General features: G+C 57.2%; 2 protein-coding genes across 2 annotated transcripts; one reads left to right on the forward strand and one right to left on the reverse strand.

The window, feature by feature from the left end:
* The first annotated feature begins 383 nt into the window (after positions 1-383).
* Positions 384-11,478, forward strand: LOC103169535 (KH-type splicing regulatory protein). The gene is made up of 19 exons (XM_029051882.2): positions 384-770; positions 3,164-3,260; positions 3,959-3,997; positions 4,237-4,276; positions 5,308-5,357; positions 5,824-5,895; positions 6,252-6,309; positions 6,719-6,893; positions 7,222-7,320; positions 7,713-7,811; positions 7,898-8,000; positions 8,365-8,465; positions 8,816-8,960; positions 9,060-9,220; positions 9,328-9,437; positions 9,629-9,717; positions 10,376-10,576; positions 10,676-10,753; positions 10,871-11,478. The coding sequence occupies exons 1-19, from the start codon at positions 552-554 to the stop codon at positions 11,143-11,145; spliced, it is 2,211 nt and encodes a 736-aa protein (XP_028907715.1). The 5' UTR covers positions 384-551; the 3' UTR covers positions 11,146-11,478.
* Positions 11,479-12,983: 1,505 nt separating this feature from the next.
* LOC100092015 (adenylate kinase isoenzyme 1) lies at positions 12,984-18,328 on the reverse strand. The gene is made up of 6 exons (XM_007665037.4): positions 18,250-18,328; positions 17,438-17,637; positions 16,701-16,814; positions 16,261-16,455; positions 15,713-15,819; positions 12,984-13,166 (listed from the first exon to the last, which is right to left on the reverse strand). Exons 1-5 carry the CDS (start codon positions 18,308-18,310, stop codon positions 15,751-15,753), a joined length of 639 nt encoding a protein of 212 aa, XP_007663227.1. The 5' UTR covers positions 18,311-18,328; the 3' UTR covers positions 12,984-13,166; positions 15,713-15,750.
* Positions 18,329-18,386: the final 58 nt, after the last annotated feature.

The following is an 18,386-nucleotide window of genomic DNA, read 5'->3' on the forward strand; positions in this document are numbered from 1 at the left end:
TCGCCGCGGTCGATCAGCTTCGGCGGCCGTCGCTCCCTTCTAGAACGCCAATGCTTTTGGCCGATTCCGAACGTGTCGTCCTCGCACGGCGAACCTCTAGCGGGCTGACGTTCCGAGTCGTCCGTGTCGCCGCCCCCTCCGGCCTTGGCCGTTTTATTTCTCCCAGCCTAATTTCGATTGGCCCGACGGCGCCCCAGAGCCCGCCTGAACGACCTCCTCCGTTCCTTTATTCCAGTAAAAGGAGAAGTGGGGGTGGGGGGAGGGGGAGGGACGCTCTTTTCCTATTGGCGGGTTTGCGTTGCCTATCAGGCCCGTGGCCCTTCCCCGTCCCGCCCTCCTTCCCTCTCCGCTCCGGGCGCCCTGTCCGTCACCCTCCCTCCCTCCTCCTCCTCCACGGCCTCCCCCCTCCCTTCTCCGCTCGGGCCGCTCTGCTCCCAGAGTCCTTTGCAGCCGTGTGGAGCGAGGCCTTGTTCCCGCGTTGAGTCTCTGTCGCCGCCTGCTTAGCCCGGGCCCAGCACATCGTCTCAACCCCCGACCCCCAGCCCGCTGCCATGGCGGATTACAACACTGGGGGGCCCCCACCGGGGCCTCCACCGCCCTCGGGAGGAGGAGCCGGGGCCGGAGGAGCCGGGGGGGGCCCGCCGCCGCCGGGCCCGCCGAGCGGCGGGGACCGGGGCGGCGGGGGAGGGGGACCGGCCCCGCCGCCCGGTGCGGGGGGCCCGGGAATCCGCAAGGACGCTTTCGCCGACGCCGTGCAACGCGCCCGGCAGGTGAGGTGGGGGCGCGCCGGGGGGCGGGGGGGGGCACGTGCGGGGCGGCGGGAGGGGTCATCCGGGGTCGCAGACGGGATGGGGAGGGGGCGGGGGGCGGCCCGGGAGGAATTGGTGCACCGGGGGACCGGGGCGACGGTGTCACTGGTTTGGAGAGATCGGTGGAGGGATCTCGGGGCGCCGGCATAGCGTGTGGGCTCCTCTTGCGCCGATCGAGGAAGAGAGCGTGTTGGGGGCGGGGGGGGGCGCAGGAAGCCGGCTGGGACAAAGAGGGAGCCTCGATGGAGCAAGGACAAAACTGGAGGGGAAGGGGTTTGGGGGGGATGGGAGGGGGTGCGGGGATGAAGCCCGGTCGAAGCAGGAGCTGAACGAGAGGTCGGAACAAGGCCCCATCGGGGCCAAGGCTGGGACTTAAGGAATGGGGAAGAGGCCAGGGAGCGTTCCTATCAGTTGGGAGGTGAATGCCTCTCCATCCATTCTGGGTCTTGGTCCCAGGTCCCGCCTCGATCCTCATCCTCTCTCAGCCGTAGGGCTTTGCAGTGGCTCCTCTGGCTTAATTGAACTTCAAGGGAGAAGGCCTAGGTGTCTCCCGTCTGCTTTTCCCTCCCGTTGCCTCCTCCCACCCGCCCCCGGTGGCCCCTCTTTAGGGGAAGAGCTCCCAGTTGCCCAAAATTGTTTTGCTTCTGGCTCGGTGGATGCAGGGGGGGATGTAGGTTTTTCTTCTTGAAGTCAGAGGGATGCAAAAGTGACGATAACTGAAGGCCATCGAGAAGGAGTTTATCTTTCGATGAACTCTTCAGAGGCGATGGTGAACTCCTGGAGGGGTTGAGAGGCGAGTGCCGAAAGCCCAGCAGTTGGCATGTCCCCTCTGCCATTTTTTTTCTCAAGTCTGCCTTGTTGTCTGGAAGTCTGCCTTCCTATTTTGAACTGCCCGGATGGGTGTCCAAAACCTCCCAAGATGAGGCTCAGTTGGATGTTTCCCCGGGGCATGACAATAATATGCCGTCATGTGTTGGCCCATCAGCCCGCCCGGCAGTCTCTCTCTCCATTGGGAGTAAAGGATGGTAGAACGTGGGGGCATCGGATCGGGAAAGCCGGCTGTTTTGGGACAGTTGACGAAGAGGCGGTCCAAGGGCTCCCTAGGTGATCTGAGCAAGGGTTCATTCGTTCATTCAATAGTATTATCGAGCACTTACTATGGGCGGATCACTGTGCTAAGCACTTGGGATGTACAGTTCGGCAACGGATAGAGACGATCCCTGCCCAGTGAGGTTCCGGTAGGTATATTCTCACAAGCCGGTGGGCTGGGATTGTGGGTGCAGAGTTTGATTCCGTAGAAATGCTGCTCATTTGCTGGTGGTCGAGGTTCTGACTGGTGTTTCAAGCTGCCCGTCAACATCGTATGGGGTGAGAGCAACCGTAATCTCCATCCCGAAGGGGCCCCGGGCCCAAACGTCAGAAGAATCGGAAGGTGGCCGGCCATGTGGGGACTGGCTAATGGATCTAAAGCTCGCTGGACCTCGTTTGTTTGGGTCGCTCAAAAGTTGCTCACGGAAACTGAAACTAATTTTTTTGAAGGCTGAGTTTGATTGAAGTGGCATTTTCTTTTGGGTGGGTTCATCTTGGCCTTAGACGGGGAACCTTACTGTCCGTCTCGGTTGGAATCCCCGGATCCGCGAGTCGGGTGGAAGTACAAGTTTCTGCGAGGCATGAGTATTGGGTGGGGCGGGGGGACAGGTGACATCAAGTTGGAGAATTGATGTTGAGATTGGGGGCTGATGGCCTCTGGCCAAAAGTTAGCCCCTCAGATTGAGCCAGGAGTGGGGGACTCGGGACCTTTTCTGTGGACCAGAAGAGCTCCCTCGGATGTCGGTGGTGGATGGGGATTTAGGAGGGAGTGTAGAGGCGGCTTCTGGGGTGAGGAGTTGCCCTGGGAGCTGGGAGGCTAGCCTTCGAGAAAGCAAAATAGCAACTCGAGTGGTTCCTCTTTTTCGTGTACCAGTACCGACTTTACCTGGTGTGTGACAGAGGGTCCCAAGAAGCCAGATGGAAAAAAGGAAACACATTCCCTTTTTCGAAGGTGCTGAAGAAATTCTCAACACAAAGACCCTGAAGGGAGCATTCTCACAAATGGAGTTGGTCCTGAAGCAATTTCATCCAGTCCCAGCATTGGCGCCCCAGGGACGAGCTCTAGATAGCAGCGCAAAGAGAATTCACCGGGTTGCAAAAGAAAATCCAAACCCTTCAAGCCGATGGTTGCCGTTCTCTGGGAGTAACTCTCCCGGAGTTACTGTAGTCTCCCAAGGGCTTAGTACAGCACTCTGCACATAGTAAGCTCTCGTTAAGTACGACTGAAAAAGTAACTGTCCCATGCTTACTTCCTTGTTTTACAGATAGCAGCTAAGATTGGCGGCGACACAACCACAACGGTGAATAACAGCACTCCAGACTTTGGGTTTGGAGGCCAAAAGAGGCAGCTGGAAGATGGAGGTAATTCTGGAGACCTCTAGCCCAGGAAGCCAGGGTGGGGGAAAGAGCGACCCGGTCCTGGGAGAGGGTGTGCTTTTTGAGTTACAGGTCGGCCGCGGCGGCCTTTAAAGCTCTAGCCGTTGTCACCCCTCTGGTTCTTATCTGGCCCCGCTGCTGCGTGTCTCGAGCTCTCGTGTGGCTGAGTGGGGAGAGAGGGGCTCGGAAGGCAGTCATAAGCTACTTGAGATTCTTTCCCTCATGGAACTGGCCGGCAACACAGGAGAAGTTAATGTCGAAGCCCGATTTGGGACCGGGCCTAAACTGACCGCGTTCACCTGCACTACAGCGGCCACCATTACAGGCTGAAATTTCACCAAGGAGCCACCCCCTATGCACCCCCCTCCCTCCCCCCACCCGCCCCAGCAGCCGTTCATTCCATCGGAGGCACATCTCCCTACCAGCAGAGATAACTGCTGCTGCCGCTGAGAAGCTCCTCCAGCAGGCCCCGTGAGCATTGTTTACAGGCTTTAAAGGGCTGTTCTAATGCCGGGGTGGTAGCTGGCCTCCAAGTCTAGCCAGCACCCCATGCCCGAGTTGTTCTTTTCGGTTGCCGCTCGGCCTCTTGGAGGTTCGGGCCCCTGGGACACGTGGCATAGGCGTCGGGTCTCGGGTGGTGGAAGACCGATGAGGGGGGCTTAACATCTTTCTCTCTTCTACAGACCAACCAGAGAGTAAGAAGCTGGCGTCCCAAGGCGATCGTAAGTCCGCCTTGTGGTTGGCGGGGGTGGATGTGGGGGCGGGTGTATCACCCTTCAGTCCAGAGCGATGCTTGCCTTTGCGTCGGATGAACCGAGCCCGTGAGGGGGTGGGAGTTGGGCCCCAACCTCGGCTACGGTTCAGCTTCTGTCCCCGGGTGGGTTTGGGGCCTTATCCGGAACTGGTGCGGCCCACCAAGCCGAGTCCGAGCCAACCTTCCCGTGGTACTGTTTCCTTTCAGCGCTCAGTTCTCAGCTTGGACCCATTCACCCTCCACCCAGGTAAACTGCGGTTTCTCGCTATTTCTTTTCCCTCTCCCTTAAGGTACCATCTTAACACCGGGGCCGTGCTATCTGCGAGATAATTCAGGGACTAGGGGGTGATCCAGGTCCCGTTGCTCCTTCCTCCTCCTCCTCCTTCCACCCCACTGCCTTGTCTGTCTTTGCTTGTCGGTACCTCCGCAGGAAGATGGCCAAGGGAAGGGAAACCAAAAGATACAGAACGCCACAGTCGGTTTGACTCTTTGCTTAAAAAAAAAAAAAGAGAGAGAGGTTTAGGGGAGGATATTTCAGTTATCCAAGGCCACAGATAACAGAGGGATGGCTATTCCTCCGAAGACACCCAGCCACTTGGATACTGGATTCGGGGCTTGAATGGCAACTGACACGGAATGAACAGGAGCCTCTGCCACCTGCTGGTTTTTCAGACAGCCAGAAGTCTTTTAGGCTGGGAGGTGGAAGTTCTGTTCTCCCGTGATCTGTCCTCTGGTGGGGTGGGTTGGGGCCTGTTCCTTAGAAGGAGTTGGCCAGAAGTTTGCCAAATCAGTTCTGGAGCTCTTCCCCCCCACCCCCCTTTCTTCTCAAAGATGAATCTTATCGTTTCTTATGAAGCAGGAAATTCCTCTGTCCTATGGGAGGTCAGAGCTGGTAGGCAACTGACCCTTCTTTGCTGATATTCAGCCTTCTGCTCCTTGGCTTGGGAGTGATTGATCCCCGTCTCTTTGTCGCCCCTCCCTCCCCCCCGGTCCCTTTCCAAGGAGTGAGAGGTCCTGCAAGTACAGCTCTAAGCGCGTGCCTGTAGGGCTTGTTTCACTCTTTTTGACCACCTAGCATGATGCCCTCCACATCCAGGTGGGTGCCTCCCCGGTTGCTGACAATTTGTCCGGTCGAGTCCTTCTTGGGGTTCTGGCTCACCTGGTTGGGGGCGGGGGGGTTGGGGCGGGCACCTCCCTGCCTCACTCTTCCCGTTTTCATGCCCCTTCTTCTCCCCCTTTTCTTTCCATCTCAGTCTCTGACCTTGTATCCCCTAGCAGGTCTTCCATGACAGAAGAGTACAGGGTCCCTGACGGCATGGTTGGCTTAAGTGAGTATGGGGTCGGAGGGAGGGAAGGGGTCTTCCCTCCTCGGGGTCGTGGGAAGACCCCACTCTCCCTCAGGGTCGCTTCCTGGACTCTCGTGCCAGACTGAGTTCCTTAGGTCTGAAAGCACTTGTTCTTCTTTGTAATGGTGGCTCCTTCGTTTTCTGGGAATGCCGGAACTCTTGGAGTGGCCTGCCGGCCTTTTCCCTGGGGACTGTAGGGTGGAGGTGCCGAGTGTCTCGTGGTTTCGGGTGGAGGGTGCACGCCTCCCGTCCGACAGACTGGGTTTCTGCTTCCTCTGGCCCGTGGCCAGTAGCTCTGAAGTCCCGTCCTCTGCGTGGCTTCAGACGGGGGCAGGTGCGAGGTTGCCAGGCTGACGAAGCTGTCGATGCTTACAAGACCTGCCGCCTGAGCCCGCCCAGCCTCAGCTGGAACCCCCAACTGACTTGCCACGTTGCTTTCCCTCCCTAGTTATTGGCAGAGGAGGTGAACAGATCAACAAAATCCAGCAAGATTCTGGCTGCAAAGTACAGATCTCCCCAGGTAGGGAGTGTGGCAGGTGGTTCCCAGGGAAGGGAGGAGGACCATCTGGGCTCTGAGAATCTACCCCCAACGCCTCTGCTGGGGCACGGGGTGAGCCCAAGACCCTGCCGAGGGGCAGCCATGGGTTCATGGGTCACGTGGTCGGCCCCGGGGGCGAGTTGGGGTGCGACTGTGTGCTCCGCAATTCTCCGCTCGCCGCTTGACCCTTTTGGAGATGGAGGGCCCGGGGCGGGGACCCTCCCGTCGGAGACCCAGCTGGGGCGCTTGCCGGGGTGGTGGCCGAGAGCCGAAGGGCTCGTCTTCCTTCCTCCTTAATTTTGTGGGCCCTGACTCTGAATATTGCTCTCCTTCTGCAGACAGCGGTGGCTTACCCGAGCGCAGTGTGTCACTGACTGGCGCCCCGGAATCTGTGCAGTGAGTGACTGGGGCCCTGGGTCCCCTGGGGGTAGGGCCAGGTGTCCCTCCAGGAGAAAGAAAGCCGTGTCAGAATCCTCCGCTCTTTACTCCCTTCCAGTCAGTCACCAGCTGGTAGTGAGCGCCAGCCATGGGTCGGTACTGGGCATGGTGCTGGGTAGGGTGAAGGGAAAGGGATGAAACTCCCGGCCGTTTCTTCCCACCCCCTAGCCCCCTTGAGCCAGAGCAGGTTGCCTTGGGCTGGCATTCATTTGGCCTGACCCTTCCCCATCCTGAGGGCAGAGGAGGTCCTGCTAAAATTGAGTTGTGGGCATGGCCTGCTCCCTTGCCTGTTCAGCTCAGTCCAGGGGGTCTTCGCTGGGTCAGGAGGACCCTCCCGTTCATGCTGGCGCTTTCGCCCCCTCTCCAGAAAGGCAAAAATGATGCTGGATGACATAGTGTCCCGGGGGCGCGGTGGCCCTCCCGGCCAGTTTCACGACAATGCCAACGGGGGCCAGAACGGCACGGTGCAGGAGATCATGATCCCGGCAGGGAAAGCGGGCCTGGTGATTGGCAAAGGCGGGGAAACCATTAAGCAACTGCAGGTGAGGGGATGTTTGTTTCGGGAGCCCTGACTCCTCCATAGTGAGTGCGCAACTCCAGGCCACATGCCCCTTTCCCTTTTCTCTCCTCACCATTTCAACTATGTGCCATTACTGGCCCTGCAGGAGTTTGGTGTTTCTCTAACCCCTCGGCATGTGTGTGGATGGGTGGGAGGGGGGTTCGCACACAAGTGTTACTGTCATATCGTACTCTCCCAAGAGCTTAGTACAGTGCTCTGCACACAATAAGGGCTCAATAAATGTGATTGAATGAATGAGTGAAAGTGTGCTGGGCGGGGGGAAGCACTAACACTTGGTACCTGCCTCATAGGAGCGAGCTGGAGTAAAAATGATTTTAATTCAAGATGGTTCCCAAAACACAAATGTGGACAAGCCTCTCCGGATCATCGGGGATCATTACAAAGTGCAGGTGAGGGGCCGTGGGAATTCAGCTTCCTGGAGAGAGATTCGAGAGCGGCACATGGCCGGGAGCCCGGCACGGGACGGGACTTCCATAAAGACCCGGTCTCTGGAGCTGTGGATCCCCACAGTGGAAAGAGCCCTCTGCCCGGGATTGCCGTCTTCCTCCCCTGTGGAGGTGTCAGGTCTTCGGCTCCAATGGGCTTTTTCTATTGCCCCTTGCCCCTGGCTCGGTCTGGCTTTAAACTGCTCCTGGTGCCCTTAAAGCTCTCGGTGCTCTGTGCTCTTTGTGTGAGGGACCCAGCAGACACCTCCTCCGGGAGGGAATTGGTCAGTGGACTGTACTTTGCTGACTCCCGGCCTGCCGGCGTCACTCATGCGTGGGGGGGGGGGGTGTTGCAGCAAGCCTGCGAGATGGTGATGGACATCCTCCGGGAACGAGACCAGGGAGGCTTCGGGGAGCGGAACGAGTACGGATCCAGGATCGGCGGTGGCATCGACGTAAGACCCGGGCCGGGCGGCCCCAGGGGTTGGTTGGCTCTGTCCCATTTGGGTCCCTTGAGCCGGGTTCCTCTCTCCCCACTTAGGTCCCCGTGCCCAGGCATTCCGTCGGAGTGGTGATTGGGCGGAGTGGAGAGATGATCAAGAAGATCCAGAATGACGCCGGGGTGCGGATACAATTCAAGCAAGGTCAGGGGCCTGGAGAGCCGCAGTCAGCCTGACTCGATGAGCCAAGACCTGCCTGGGTTGAGTTCAGGCTGGCTCTTCCCACCCAACCCTTGAACTTCGTTCATTTTCTCCTCCCAAATTGAAAGGCCAGGCTCTGAGGGCCAGTGTGTTGTTCAAGTAGGGGGGGCGGAGGGCACAGTGACCGGCATCTTCAGGTAACCCCAAGCCCCCGGGGTTTGTGGTCTCGTCGCTGGGCACCATGTGGGACCAATCAGCGATGACCCTGGTCTCTGCCCTCCGGGAGCTCACGTTCTCAAGAGGTAACCCTGCGCGGAGGAAACGGGCTAAAATCAAGTCCCCTACAACTCTCCGCTGCTGGTTTCAGATGACGGAACGGGTCCCGAAAAGATTGCCCACATCATGGGGCCCCCAGACCGCTGTGAGCACGCTGCCCGAATCATCAATGATCTCCTCCAGAGCCTGCGGGTAAGTTCTGGCCCACTGAGGGCACACCCCCTGCCCGGGGCTACTGTTGACCCCCTCTGGCTGAGCCACCTGGGCTCCCAGGACCTAGGCCATCTGGTGCGTGTGTGTGTGTCTGTGTGTGTCTCTGTTTCTCTGCATCCCCCCACCCCACCCGCTGCCAATTCCCATAGCTAGCAAGAAAGCACTGCCCACTATACTTCCTCTCCCACACACACACTTCATCCCTGGGTAATTGGTAGTGGTTTCAAGGACCACCCACCACAGGTCACCGGAGGCTCGCCTTCCTGGGAAGTCTGGGTAGATTGGCCTTCGTTAACCTAAGCCTCGGCATATCTCTCGATCTCTTACAGAGTGGCCCCCCCGGCCCTCCAGGGGGTCCCGGCATGCCCCCAGGTGGTAGGGGCAGGGGGCGAGGCCAGGGGAACTGGGGGCCTCCCGGAGGCGAGATGACTTTCTCCATCCCCACTCACAAGTGCGGGCTGGTCATTGGCCGAGGTGAGTGTCAGGAAGCCTGGCCGTGTCCCCGGGACTCCATCTCCCACCCGCCCCAACCTGAGCCAAGCTTCGCGCTTCCCTCCCACACATGTCCCTCAGGTGGCGAGAACGTGAAAGCCATAAACCAGCAGACGGGCGCTTTTGTGGAGATCTCCCGGCAGCTGCCACCCAATGGGGACCCCAACTTCAAGCTGTTCATCATCCGGGGCTCCCCGCAACAGATCGATCACGCCAAGCAGCTCATCGAGGAGAAGATCGAGGTGGGCGGAAGGGCCGTGGCCACAAGGGGGCGGCGGCGGGGGGGGGGAGGTCGGGGCGCTGAAGCTCCCAGACCGCTGACTCTGGACTCTGCTGTGTCTCCCTCCAGGGGCCTCTGTGCCCAGTTGGCCCGGGCCCAGGAGGGCCGGGTCCTGCTGGCCCAATGGGGCCTTTCAACCCAGGACCGTTCAACCAAGGGCCGCCTGGAGCCCCGCCTCAGTGAGTGTCAGCCTCCCGGGCCCCGCAGCGGAAGGGATTTGGGGTTGGGCTCTCTTCCCTCCCCGCGGCCACTATCCCCAGCTGCACTGGGGTGGCCTGGTCGCCTTTAGACTGTTCCCCAGGCTCCTCTGTGGGAGGCTCCCTGCTGAGCCCCCTCCCCCCCCCCTTTTTTTTTCTTTGTTGTCCAATAGTGCTGGGGGACCTCCACCCCACCAGTATCCACCACAGGGCTGGGGCAACACCTACCCGCAGTGGCAGCCCCCGGCACCTCATGACCCAAGTAAGTTCCAGGCCTGGGGGAGGGGATGGCAACCCCTCCCCCAGCAGCTCAGGTACCCTTGCTGGCACCAGTCCATCGCTTGTTTTTACTGAGTCCCTCCCACAGAGCACAGTCCTAAGCCCCTGGGAGAGGACAAGAGAAGTAGTAGGCACCAGCCCAGCCCTCGAGGGGCCTGACGCCATCTAGCCGGAGAGGCGGCTACTAAGAGAGATCCCAGAGAGGATCCAGAGAAATGGACGGAAGTGCAGGGGAGTGGGATCGGGACACACCGGGCCTTAGGGAGTGCAGCGATGAGAGATGATCCTGGGATGGCCTCCTGAAGGAGAGGTGATCTCCAAAGGCCTTTGGAGACGGGAAGGGTGACGGTGGTCTGCCGCACGTGAAGCGGAAAGGGAGGATACGGGTGAAGGGTCAGGGTGCAAGAGTCAAGAAGGAGGCCCGAGGAGTGGGTCGGCTCGAGAGGAACCAAGAGGGTGGGGTGGGATGTAAGATGGCGGAGAGGCGGGCAGCCGACTTGAGGGCCTCAGAGCCGCTGGCGAGGAGTTCCCGCTCGATGCAGATGGGGCCCGGCGAGCTGTCGGAGGATCTTGAGGGTTTTAGGGAGACGATCTGGGCAGCGGTCTGAGCTGCCCGCGGCCCTCCTTTGCATCCTTTTCAGGCAAGGCGGCGGCTGCAGCCGCCGACCCCAATGCAGCCTGGGCCGCCTACTACTCACACTACTACCAGCAGCCCCCCGGCCCCGTCCCGGGCCCGGCGCCGGCCCCCACGGCTCCCCCGGCCCAGGGGGAGCCCCCTCAGCCACCACCTGCCGGACAGTCGGACTACACTAAGGCTTGGGAAGAGTATTACAAAAAGATCGGTACGGTCTGGGCGAGGGCGGCCTAGGCCGGGGGTCGGGGGGAGGGCCGGCCAAAGGAGGGCAGGTTGACGGACCCCATCTCTTGGTGCTCCCTCCCAGGCCAGCAGCCCCAGCAGCCCGGCGCTCCTCCTCAGCAGGACTACACGAAAGCCTGGGAGGAGTATTACAAGAAGCAAGGTGAGCTGGGCCACCCCTGGGGCCCCGGCTGGGGGAGGGGGTCTGGGTGAGGGAGGGGGCCCGTCCTCCTCCTGTTCTCACTCTCTCCTCCCCTTCCTGCCCCCTCCCCACCAACAGCGCAAGTGGCCACTGGCGGAGGCCCCGGCGCGCCCCCCGGCTCCCAGCCAGACTACAGCGCCGCGTGGGCTGAATATTACAGACAGCAAGCCGCCTACTACGGACAGACCCCCGGTCCCGGTGGCCCCCAGCCACCACCCACACAGCAGGGACAGCAGGCAAGTGGGAATTGCCACCCTCCTCCTCCTCCTTTTTCCTTCCAACCCCCGGCCACCGTCCATCCTGCCTTAGTGGGTGGCGCCGGCAACCCCTTCCCCTGCGGGGTGTGCCCTTGATGCCGGCGGCAGCAGCGGCGGCAGCAGCAGCAGCAGGGGCCGTGGGGCCGGAGGTCCGCGGGCGTCCCCGCGTCAAGGGGGACGGTGTGTGCGCTGGGTCCAGAGGTTAATGGAAGAGGCCTCCCGCCGCCAGCCTGCTTGTTCCTGTGTAACGCTGTCGTCATGTTGGGGGAGAGCACCGAAAGGTGGAACTTTTGAACTGGTGGGTGGGTGGTCCTGGGGGAGGCAAGGAGTTGAATGAATTGGTTGCTCTCCTGGCCACTAACTCCCTCACTCCCTCTTTCTCTTTCATGCGCTCTCTCTCTCTCTTTCTCTCTCCCTACATCTGGCCACTTGGAGGAAAAAAAAAAGAAAAATAGCTTTGTGGGTTTTTTTTCTTTTTTGGTTTTTTTTTTTTCTTTTCTCGTTGTTGGTTTGTTCCTTTTTATTTTTTACAGTGATCATATTTTTTTTGTTGCCCTTTCTCCCGCCCCCAAACCGCCTGATTGCGTGTGCTCCGGGATCACTGGCCGTTGAGTTCCGGTGAAGACGAGAGGAACACCCAGAGTGGGGTGTGACTTGTCGCCATCCGCCGCTCCCATCCCTCTCCCCCGGTCTCACTCCCTCCCTTGCTGTGCCCAGGAGTCCCGGTTCCTCCTTCCGCTCTCTCACGCCTCCTCCCGTCCTCTCGTCCGCGGAATGAGGATGATGGTTGTCGCTCTTGAACCTACCTCACAGGGGTGTTGTGGGGAACTGATGAATTCCTGTTCTGTGAAGCGTCAGGTGGGAGGGAAAGGGGAGGGACAGCAAAGGGCACTCCCACCACGTGCTCGCTCTCCTCTTTCTCTCCGCCTGCCTGTTGTCGTTCTCATTCTTCTCCACCAAGGAGCCAGAGAGTCTGATTTCAGACACATAGAGACTTGAGCACTTGTCTAGAAGCTGAACTCCGACCTCAAGACCTGCAACTCACCCTGCACTTGATGGGAGGGCGGGGGCGCGGAAGGGGAGCCCCCCCCCCCAACCACCCCGCCTCGCACTGCTCTGTGGGCTGTTCCAACCCCGCCTCAGCGGCGAGATCTCTCCAGCCTCCTCTCATCCTGTCCTCAGTCGCCTGTAGTGATCAATTCCTATCTCTTCCCTCTCCACAGGCTCAATGAATCGAATGAATGTGAACTTCCTCATCTGTGAAAATCTTTTGTTTTTCTGTTTTATTTCTTTGGGGGTTTTTTTTTTGGTTTTTCTTTCTTTCTTTCTTTCTTTTTTTTTTTGGTGGGGGAGTTGTTTCCGGGGTTTTTTTTTTCCTGGCAGGGGAGTGATGGTGGCCTGGGGTGGGGGGAGGGTAAGAGAAGGCAAAAGCCATTTGGTGGCCAGTGCTTGGGAAGAACGTCGCTGAGTGTCTGCGTCTGTCTCTCCTCTCTGTGTCTCATCCTCTCAAAGCTGAGCCCCTTCTTGTTCAACCGTAGATGATAGTGAGAACTAAAGTGTGAACTAAATCACTGCAAACAAACAAAGCAATGAGGCAAGTCCAGCCTTCCCAAAACTGCCTCTTTCGGGGTAGCCATTTCTCCCACCATCATGGAGCCCCTTTTTGTTTTTAAAATAAACTTAAAAAAGAAAGAAATCACTCTGACAATTACTTTTTAATTTTTTTATTATTAGTTGGAACATTCCTTGGACCAGGTGTGGGTGTTGCAGGAAAACTAAAATAACCTTAAAAAAAAAAAAAAAAAAAAAAGCTCTCGAGTGTCCCCACCCTCTCTGGTCTCCCTGTCACCCTCCCTTATCTCTCCATTCCTGGGACTGTCATATTCCATCTGTTCAACAGGAGACTGAAACTGAAGACAAAAGAAAATTGTATGCTCAGTTTTTACTTTTTATCGCTCGTTTTTAACTTCACAATAAATGATAACAAAATTCTCCCCGTGTCCGCTGGGTGCTGTCTGTCCTTTTCTCTGTCCGTAGGGTTTTGAAGCGGATGTTTGTTCACTATAGATGTTGTAAAAGCCTGATCATGGTGATTGACAATATGAGCTTCCTGTGTTCTTTTTTTTTAAAAAAAAATCAACAAAAATACAAAAGAAAATAGTTTTCTGCAGGCATTGTGCTTTTTTCTTTTTTTTTTTTTTTTTGATTAAATAAAATGCTTTTTTTGTTTTAAAAAAGGTGTCTCGGGAGCAGTCGTATTTTGCGGGCACTGCGGGGGAGAGGGGAGTGGGAAGAGAGGGCTGGGTGGTGGTGGGAGGTGGTCAGTGGACCCTCAAGAACGGGTAGACCTTTCCCCCAGGGCCTCAGGAGGAACGGACGGTCAAAAAACCTCCCCCACAGGGTTCAGCGGAGACCGCCCCCCCACCCTTTGGGACAGCAGCACCTCACAAGCAAGTGCCCACACCCAACAGCCACTAGCTCTTCCCCAGGAGGAGCAGGTTGCCTGCAATCCCCTCTCCCTTTTTTCATTTTGAGATTGTGGATCCCCCCCCCAACCCCAGGGGGTTGAATTTCCACCTGTGTGTTCTCTCCCACTGAATACAGTGCTCCGGAAAGCATTTAAGAGCATGGGCATGGGAGTCAGAGGTCATGGGCTCTAATCCCGGCTCTGCCACTTGTCAGCTGTGTGACTTTGGGCAAGTCACTTAACTTCTCTGTGCCTCAGTTCCCTCATCTGTAAAATGGGGATTAAGACTCTGAGCCCCACATGGAACAACCTGATCACCTTGTATCTCCCCCAGCACTTAGAACAGTGCTTTGCACATAGCGCTTAAATACCATGATTATTATTTAATAAATACTATTGCTCCTGTTTCTGCTCCACAGCCCAAGCCGAAGTTCAGGCCAAACCTAGCTTCTTGGTAGATCCTAAGGCGATTGAGTGCCTGCTCCTCCCCTCCCGGCTGTCTCTGGTCTCCCAATGCTCTCTGCTGGCCTTTCCCACAGAAGCAGCTTCCTGACACAGCAAACAAACACGGAACTAAGAAGCTGTTCTTTCTTTCTGGGGAGAACTTCCATTTACGCCTCACCCTCTTCCCCAGTCCAATTAGGCCTGGTCACTGGAGGAAGACCAATTATCTTGTCCCTTCCTCTGGGTCCCCTCTCCTGAGGGAACGGGGACGTCAGTGAGCAGACTTTGGGTGTGCTGTGGCCCCCAGGGCCAACACATTAGACTGTAAGCCCGTCAAAGGGCAGGGACTGTCTCTATCTGTTACCAATTTGTACATTCCAAGTGCTTAGTACAGTGCTCTGCACATAGTAAGCATTCAATAAATACTATTGAATGAATGAATGAATGAACACATCCTCTATCTCCAGGGTGGGTCTCAGCCCTGCTGGCCTAGGACCGTCACTCCACGCAGGCCGCACGCCACCGGCCTCCTTTTACATCTGGTAAAACGAGGGCCTCCTTTTCCCGCCCTTACCTCAACCTTCCTACCTAGGATGGCAGGCTTTGCCTCACGAGGCTTTGCCTCGTGGAAAGAAACCGGGGACCAGGAATCGGGAGTCGTGGCTCTGCCACTTGCCTGCTGTTTGACCCTGGGCCAGTCACCGAGCCTCAGTTTTCACCTCTATAAAATGGGTTTAAAATACCTGTCCTTTCTCCCTGCCATACTGTGAAGCCCCGTGTGGGTCAGGGACTGTGTCCGACCTGATGATCTCATCCCTAACCCAGAGCTTAGCCCAGTGCTTGGCACATAGTAAGATCCTCATAAGTACCATTATGACCATTAAGATTGTTCTCTGCCTATTCAGGTTTTCCAGTGTCGGCTGCTGCTTTCCCGGAGAGGATTCTTGCCAATTACCCACTTTAGATTGGCCTCTCTCTTCACTTCCGTCATTCCACAGACCGTCCCTTCCACAGTCAGGCCCAATCTGAGCTGGATTTTGGCTTTTGAACCAACTTGGTTTTGACCATTAAACACATAGGCCTGGGTATAATTGGTTGATTGGCACACTGAAAATTATTATTACTATTATGGTACTTGTTCAGCGATTACTATGTGCCAAGCACTGTTCTAAGCACTGGGGTAGATACAAGGTAATGGGGTTATCCCACATGGGGCTCATGTTCTTAATCCCCATTTTACAGATGAGCTAACTGTGACACGGAGAAGTTAAGTGACTCGCCCAAGGTCACTTGTGAGTGGCACACCCCCCGACTAGACTGTAAGCTCCTTGTGGGCAGGGATCGTGCCTACCAACTCGATTGGATTGTTCTCTCCCTAATGCTTAGTACGGCGCTCTGAACACACTGGGCATTCAGTAAATACCACTTACTGATAGCTAGGCCAAGGTGATGCGGCAGCCAATGCCACGGAGGGCCAGGTGCTGGGGCTGGGGGGCGGGGGTGGCTGCTGGGGGTGGGTTGCCCTTGTCATGGCCCCAAATGGCCCCAAGTGACCCGTACACATCCAGTTCCATGGTCCTTCTCGGTCTCTGACTCTTGAGTAGTGACCATCCACCCACCCCTCTCCCCCCAAGTGAGCCCATCCCCCACGGCAGCTCTTTTCCCTGACCATTCCCCGCTTCCCCACTATCCGATGGTCCCAAAAGACCGTGCTGCCAGCAGAGAGAATGCTGTTGATTATTCCGCAACTACCTGAAGTTGTGACTTCAGTGGGGCAGGGTTGGAGTTCTCTATCGCAGATGGTCAATAACAGAGCAACATTTGGCCAAGACGTTTTCCGGAGCCTCCTCTGCTGGGATCTGGAAAAGGAGAAGCAGAGATGATCAGAGTTGAGGGCATCCTTTAAGAACAGGGGGAATGCCAGCCAACCTGGTCATCCCCTCCACCCCTTCCTCTGTCCTGCCTCTCCTAGCCAGAGCGTCTAGTTGTGGGCAGAGCCCAACGTGGCCTAGTGGTTAAAGCACGGCCATGGGAGCCAGAGGGACCTGGGTTCTAATCCCAGCTCGGCCACTTGTCTGCTGTGTGACCTTGGGAAAGTCACTTCACTTCTCTGTGCCTCAGATACCTCATCTGTAAAATGGAGATTAAAACTTTGAGCCCCATGCGAGACAGGGACTGGGCCCAGCCTGATTAGCTTGTTTCTACCCCAGCACCGAGAACAGTGCCTGGCACATAGTAAGCGCGGAACAAATACCATTCAAAACAAAACAAAACAGAAAAGCCCAGAGCTGGGTACCTACGTTGAAAAGCAGTCTTTTCTGATGATAGAAGGCAAAGATGGCCTCACACATGCTATAGTGGGTCTCCAGGCGCTGCCAGAGGAGGGATTCGCAGTCATCAGCCCGGCCCCCCGACTGGCCCCGCAGCAGCAGACGGTGGATCAGGGTCTCTGTCTCACAATCCAGTGCAATGACAGCATCAGGCAAGCGACCAACCTGAAAGCACGGAGGAGAGGAAGCTGAGGGGGCTCTGAGGTGGCAGGCTTTCTCCTTCATGGCCCTGGGGTCTCCCCAGTTTTCCATCCACTCCTGGGCCCCTGATCGCCTACCCCCACCCCTGCTGAACTCTGCCCAGATCCTTCCTCCAGAGGGAGAAGGGATGATGCGACAGCCTCCACCCACTCCAACTCCTGTGTCCTGTTCCCTCCACCCCCACACTCCCACTCCGCCAGAGGACTCACAGTCTGCTCAAACTCTTGGGCCTGGTCAAGGTCCCGGGGGAAGCCATCAACGAGGAAGCCCCTGGTTTCGGGCTGGGACAGCATGTTGTCATTCAGGATATCTAAAATGGCTCCCTGGGGGGCAGAGGCATGTGTGAGCACCCACACCATGAGAACCTGCCGTGAAAGCCCCTCACCCAGTTCCCGAGGGAGTTGCCCCGATCGCCTCTCTTCAGCCTCCATCTATAATACCCGCCTGCGTCTTGGGAAGCAGCGGGATCGAGAGGAGGCTGGGGAAGCAGGACTCGGGGGTAGAGTCGAGGGCAGTCAAGGTGCCTGGGTTCTCTCCCAGAGTCCCTGGGAAAGTCTCATTTCCTGCTTACAGAGTCACCTCTGAAAAACAGGGCTGAAAATGCCACTTGGGCACAGCTCACCCCACCCTGAGAAGCCTCGGGTGGGCTCGGACTCCCTCCGGGGAAAGCCCAAAGAAGTCGTCGCCCTGGTGTCAGCCCAGCAGCAGCCCCAACTGGGGGTCCACTCTCCCTCCCGCCAAGCCTTAGGGTGAGTTATTTCTCTCAGGATCCAGCTAGTTTGGTGGTGTCAAGGACTTGGGGATGTAGAGACTCCCCTTCCCCACTCCCAGGAGGAAGTTGTAGGTCAAAGTTTAGGGGATGATTCCCCAAGGACTTATCTTTCCCAACGAGGGAAGACTGAGTCCAGGAGGGAGGCCGGGAAGAGACTGATGAGTGAGCCCTCACCGCGGGGAGCAGCAATCCCTTGTTCATGATGTCCTGAATCTGCCGGCCCCGCGAGGTAGCCTCCGATCCTTCTTGCCTCAGCAAATCTCCCAGCGCCACGTGGTGAAAGCCATACTTGGCGGCCATTTTCTTACACTGGGTACTCTTTCCACTGCCTGGTCCACCAATCACGAAGATGATGACAGTCATTTTGAGCTGTTCTGGAGACAAGGAGGAGGAAGGGCGACAAAGGGAGGGTGAAGAATGGGACCGCCCGCCTAGAGGCCCAGCCCCACGGGGACCGAGACCCGGGAGTGTAGACTGTAAGCTCTTTTAGGGTAGGGATCGCGTCTACCGGTTCTATCGTGATGTCTTCTCTCAAGCGTTTAGTCCAGTGCTCTGTAATCGATCGATCGATGGTATCTATTGAGCACTTACTGTGTGCAGAGCACTGGACTTGAGAGAGTACAGCACGAAAGAGTTGGTAGACAGGGTCCTTGCCCACCAGGAGCTTAGAGTCTAGAAGAGCCAGTCAGCACTCAATCAATACCATCGATGGATGGATGGATGGATTGGAATGGAACCCATTCTCTGCCATCTTTAAGTTCGCTCCGGTATCCTCGACATCCAAGCCCCTCTTCCAAGAGGGTCAGCAGAGTGCCAGAAATTCTGGACCCCACTGATTTCAGGCTCGTTTCCTTTTCCTGACACCCCCAACCCCAACTCCTTTCATTGCTGCCTAAGAGGTGCCAGAGGAGGAGAGGGTTTGGAGCTACTTTTCATCTAATAACAGTAACGTTTCTTAAGCTCTTCTTATTTCTCTTTAGATTTACCTTTCTGATGGGGAGTCAGGACTCTCCCATTCTTGGCCAGTTTGGTCTGACACAGGCCCATCTTTACAGCAGTCAGAGGGATGTCTTCTTGCTTCCACCTGCCAAGATCTTGCCCCAGCCCAGCTGTTTCAGTGGCT

Source organism: Ornithorhynchus anatinus, chromosome X1 (assembly GCF_004115215.2).
Source record: "Ornithorhynchus anatinus isolate Pmale09 chromosome X1, mOrnAna1.pri.v4, whole genome shotgun sequence".
Lineage (NCBI taxonomy): Eukaryota > Metazoa > Chordata > Mammalia > Monotremata > Ornithorhynchidae > Ornithorhynchus > Ornithorhynchus anatinus.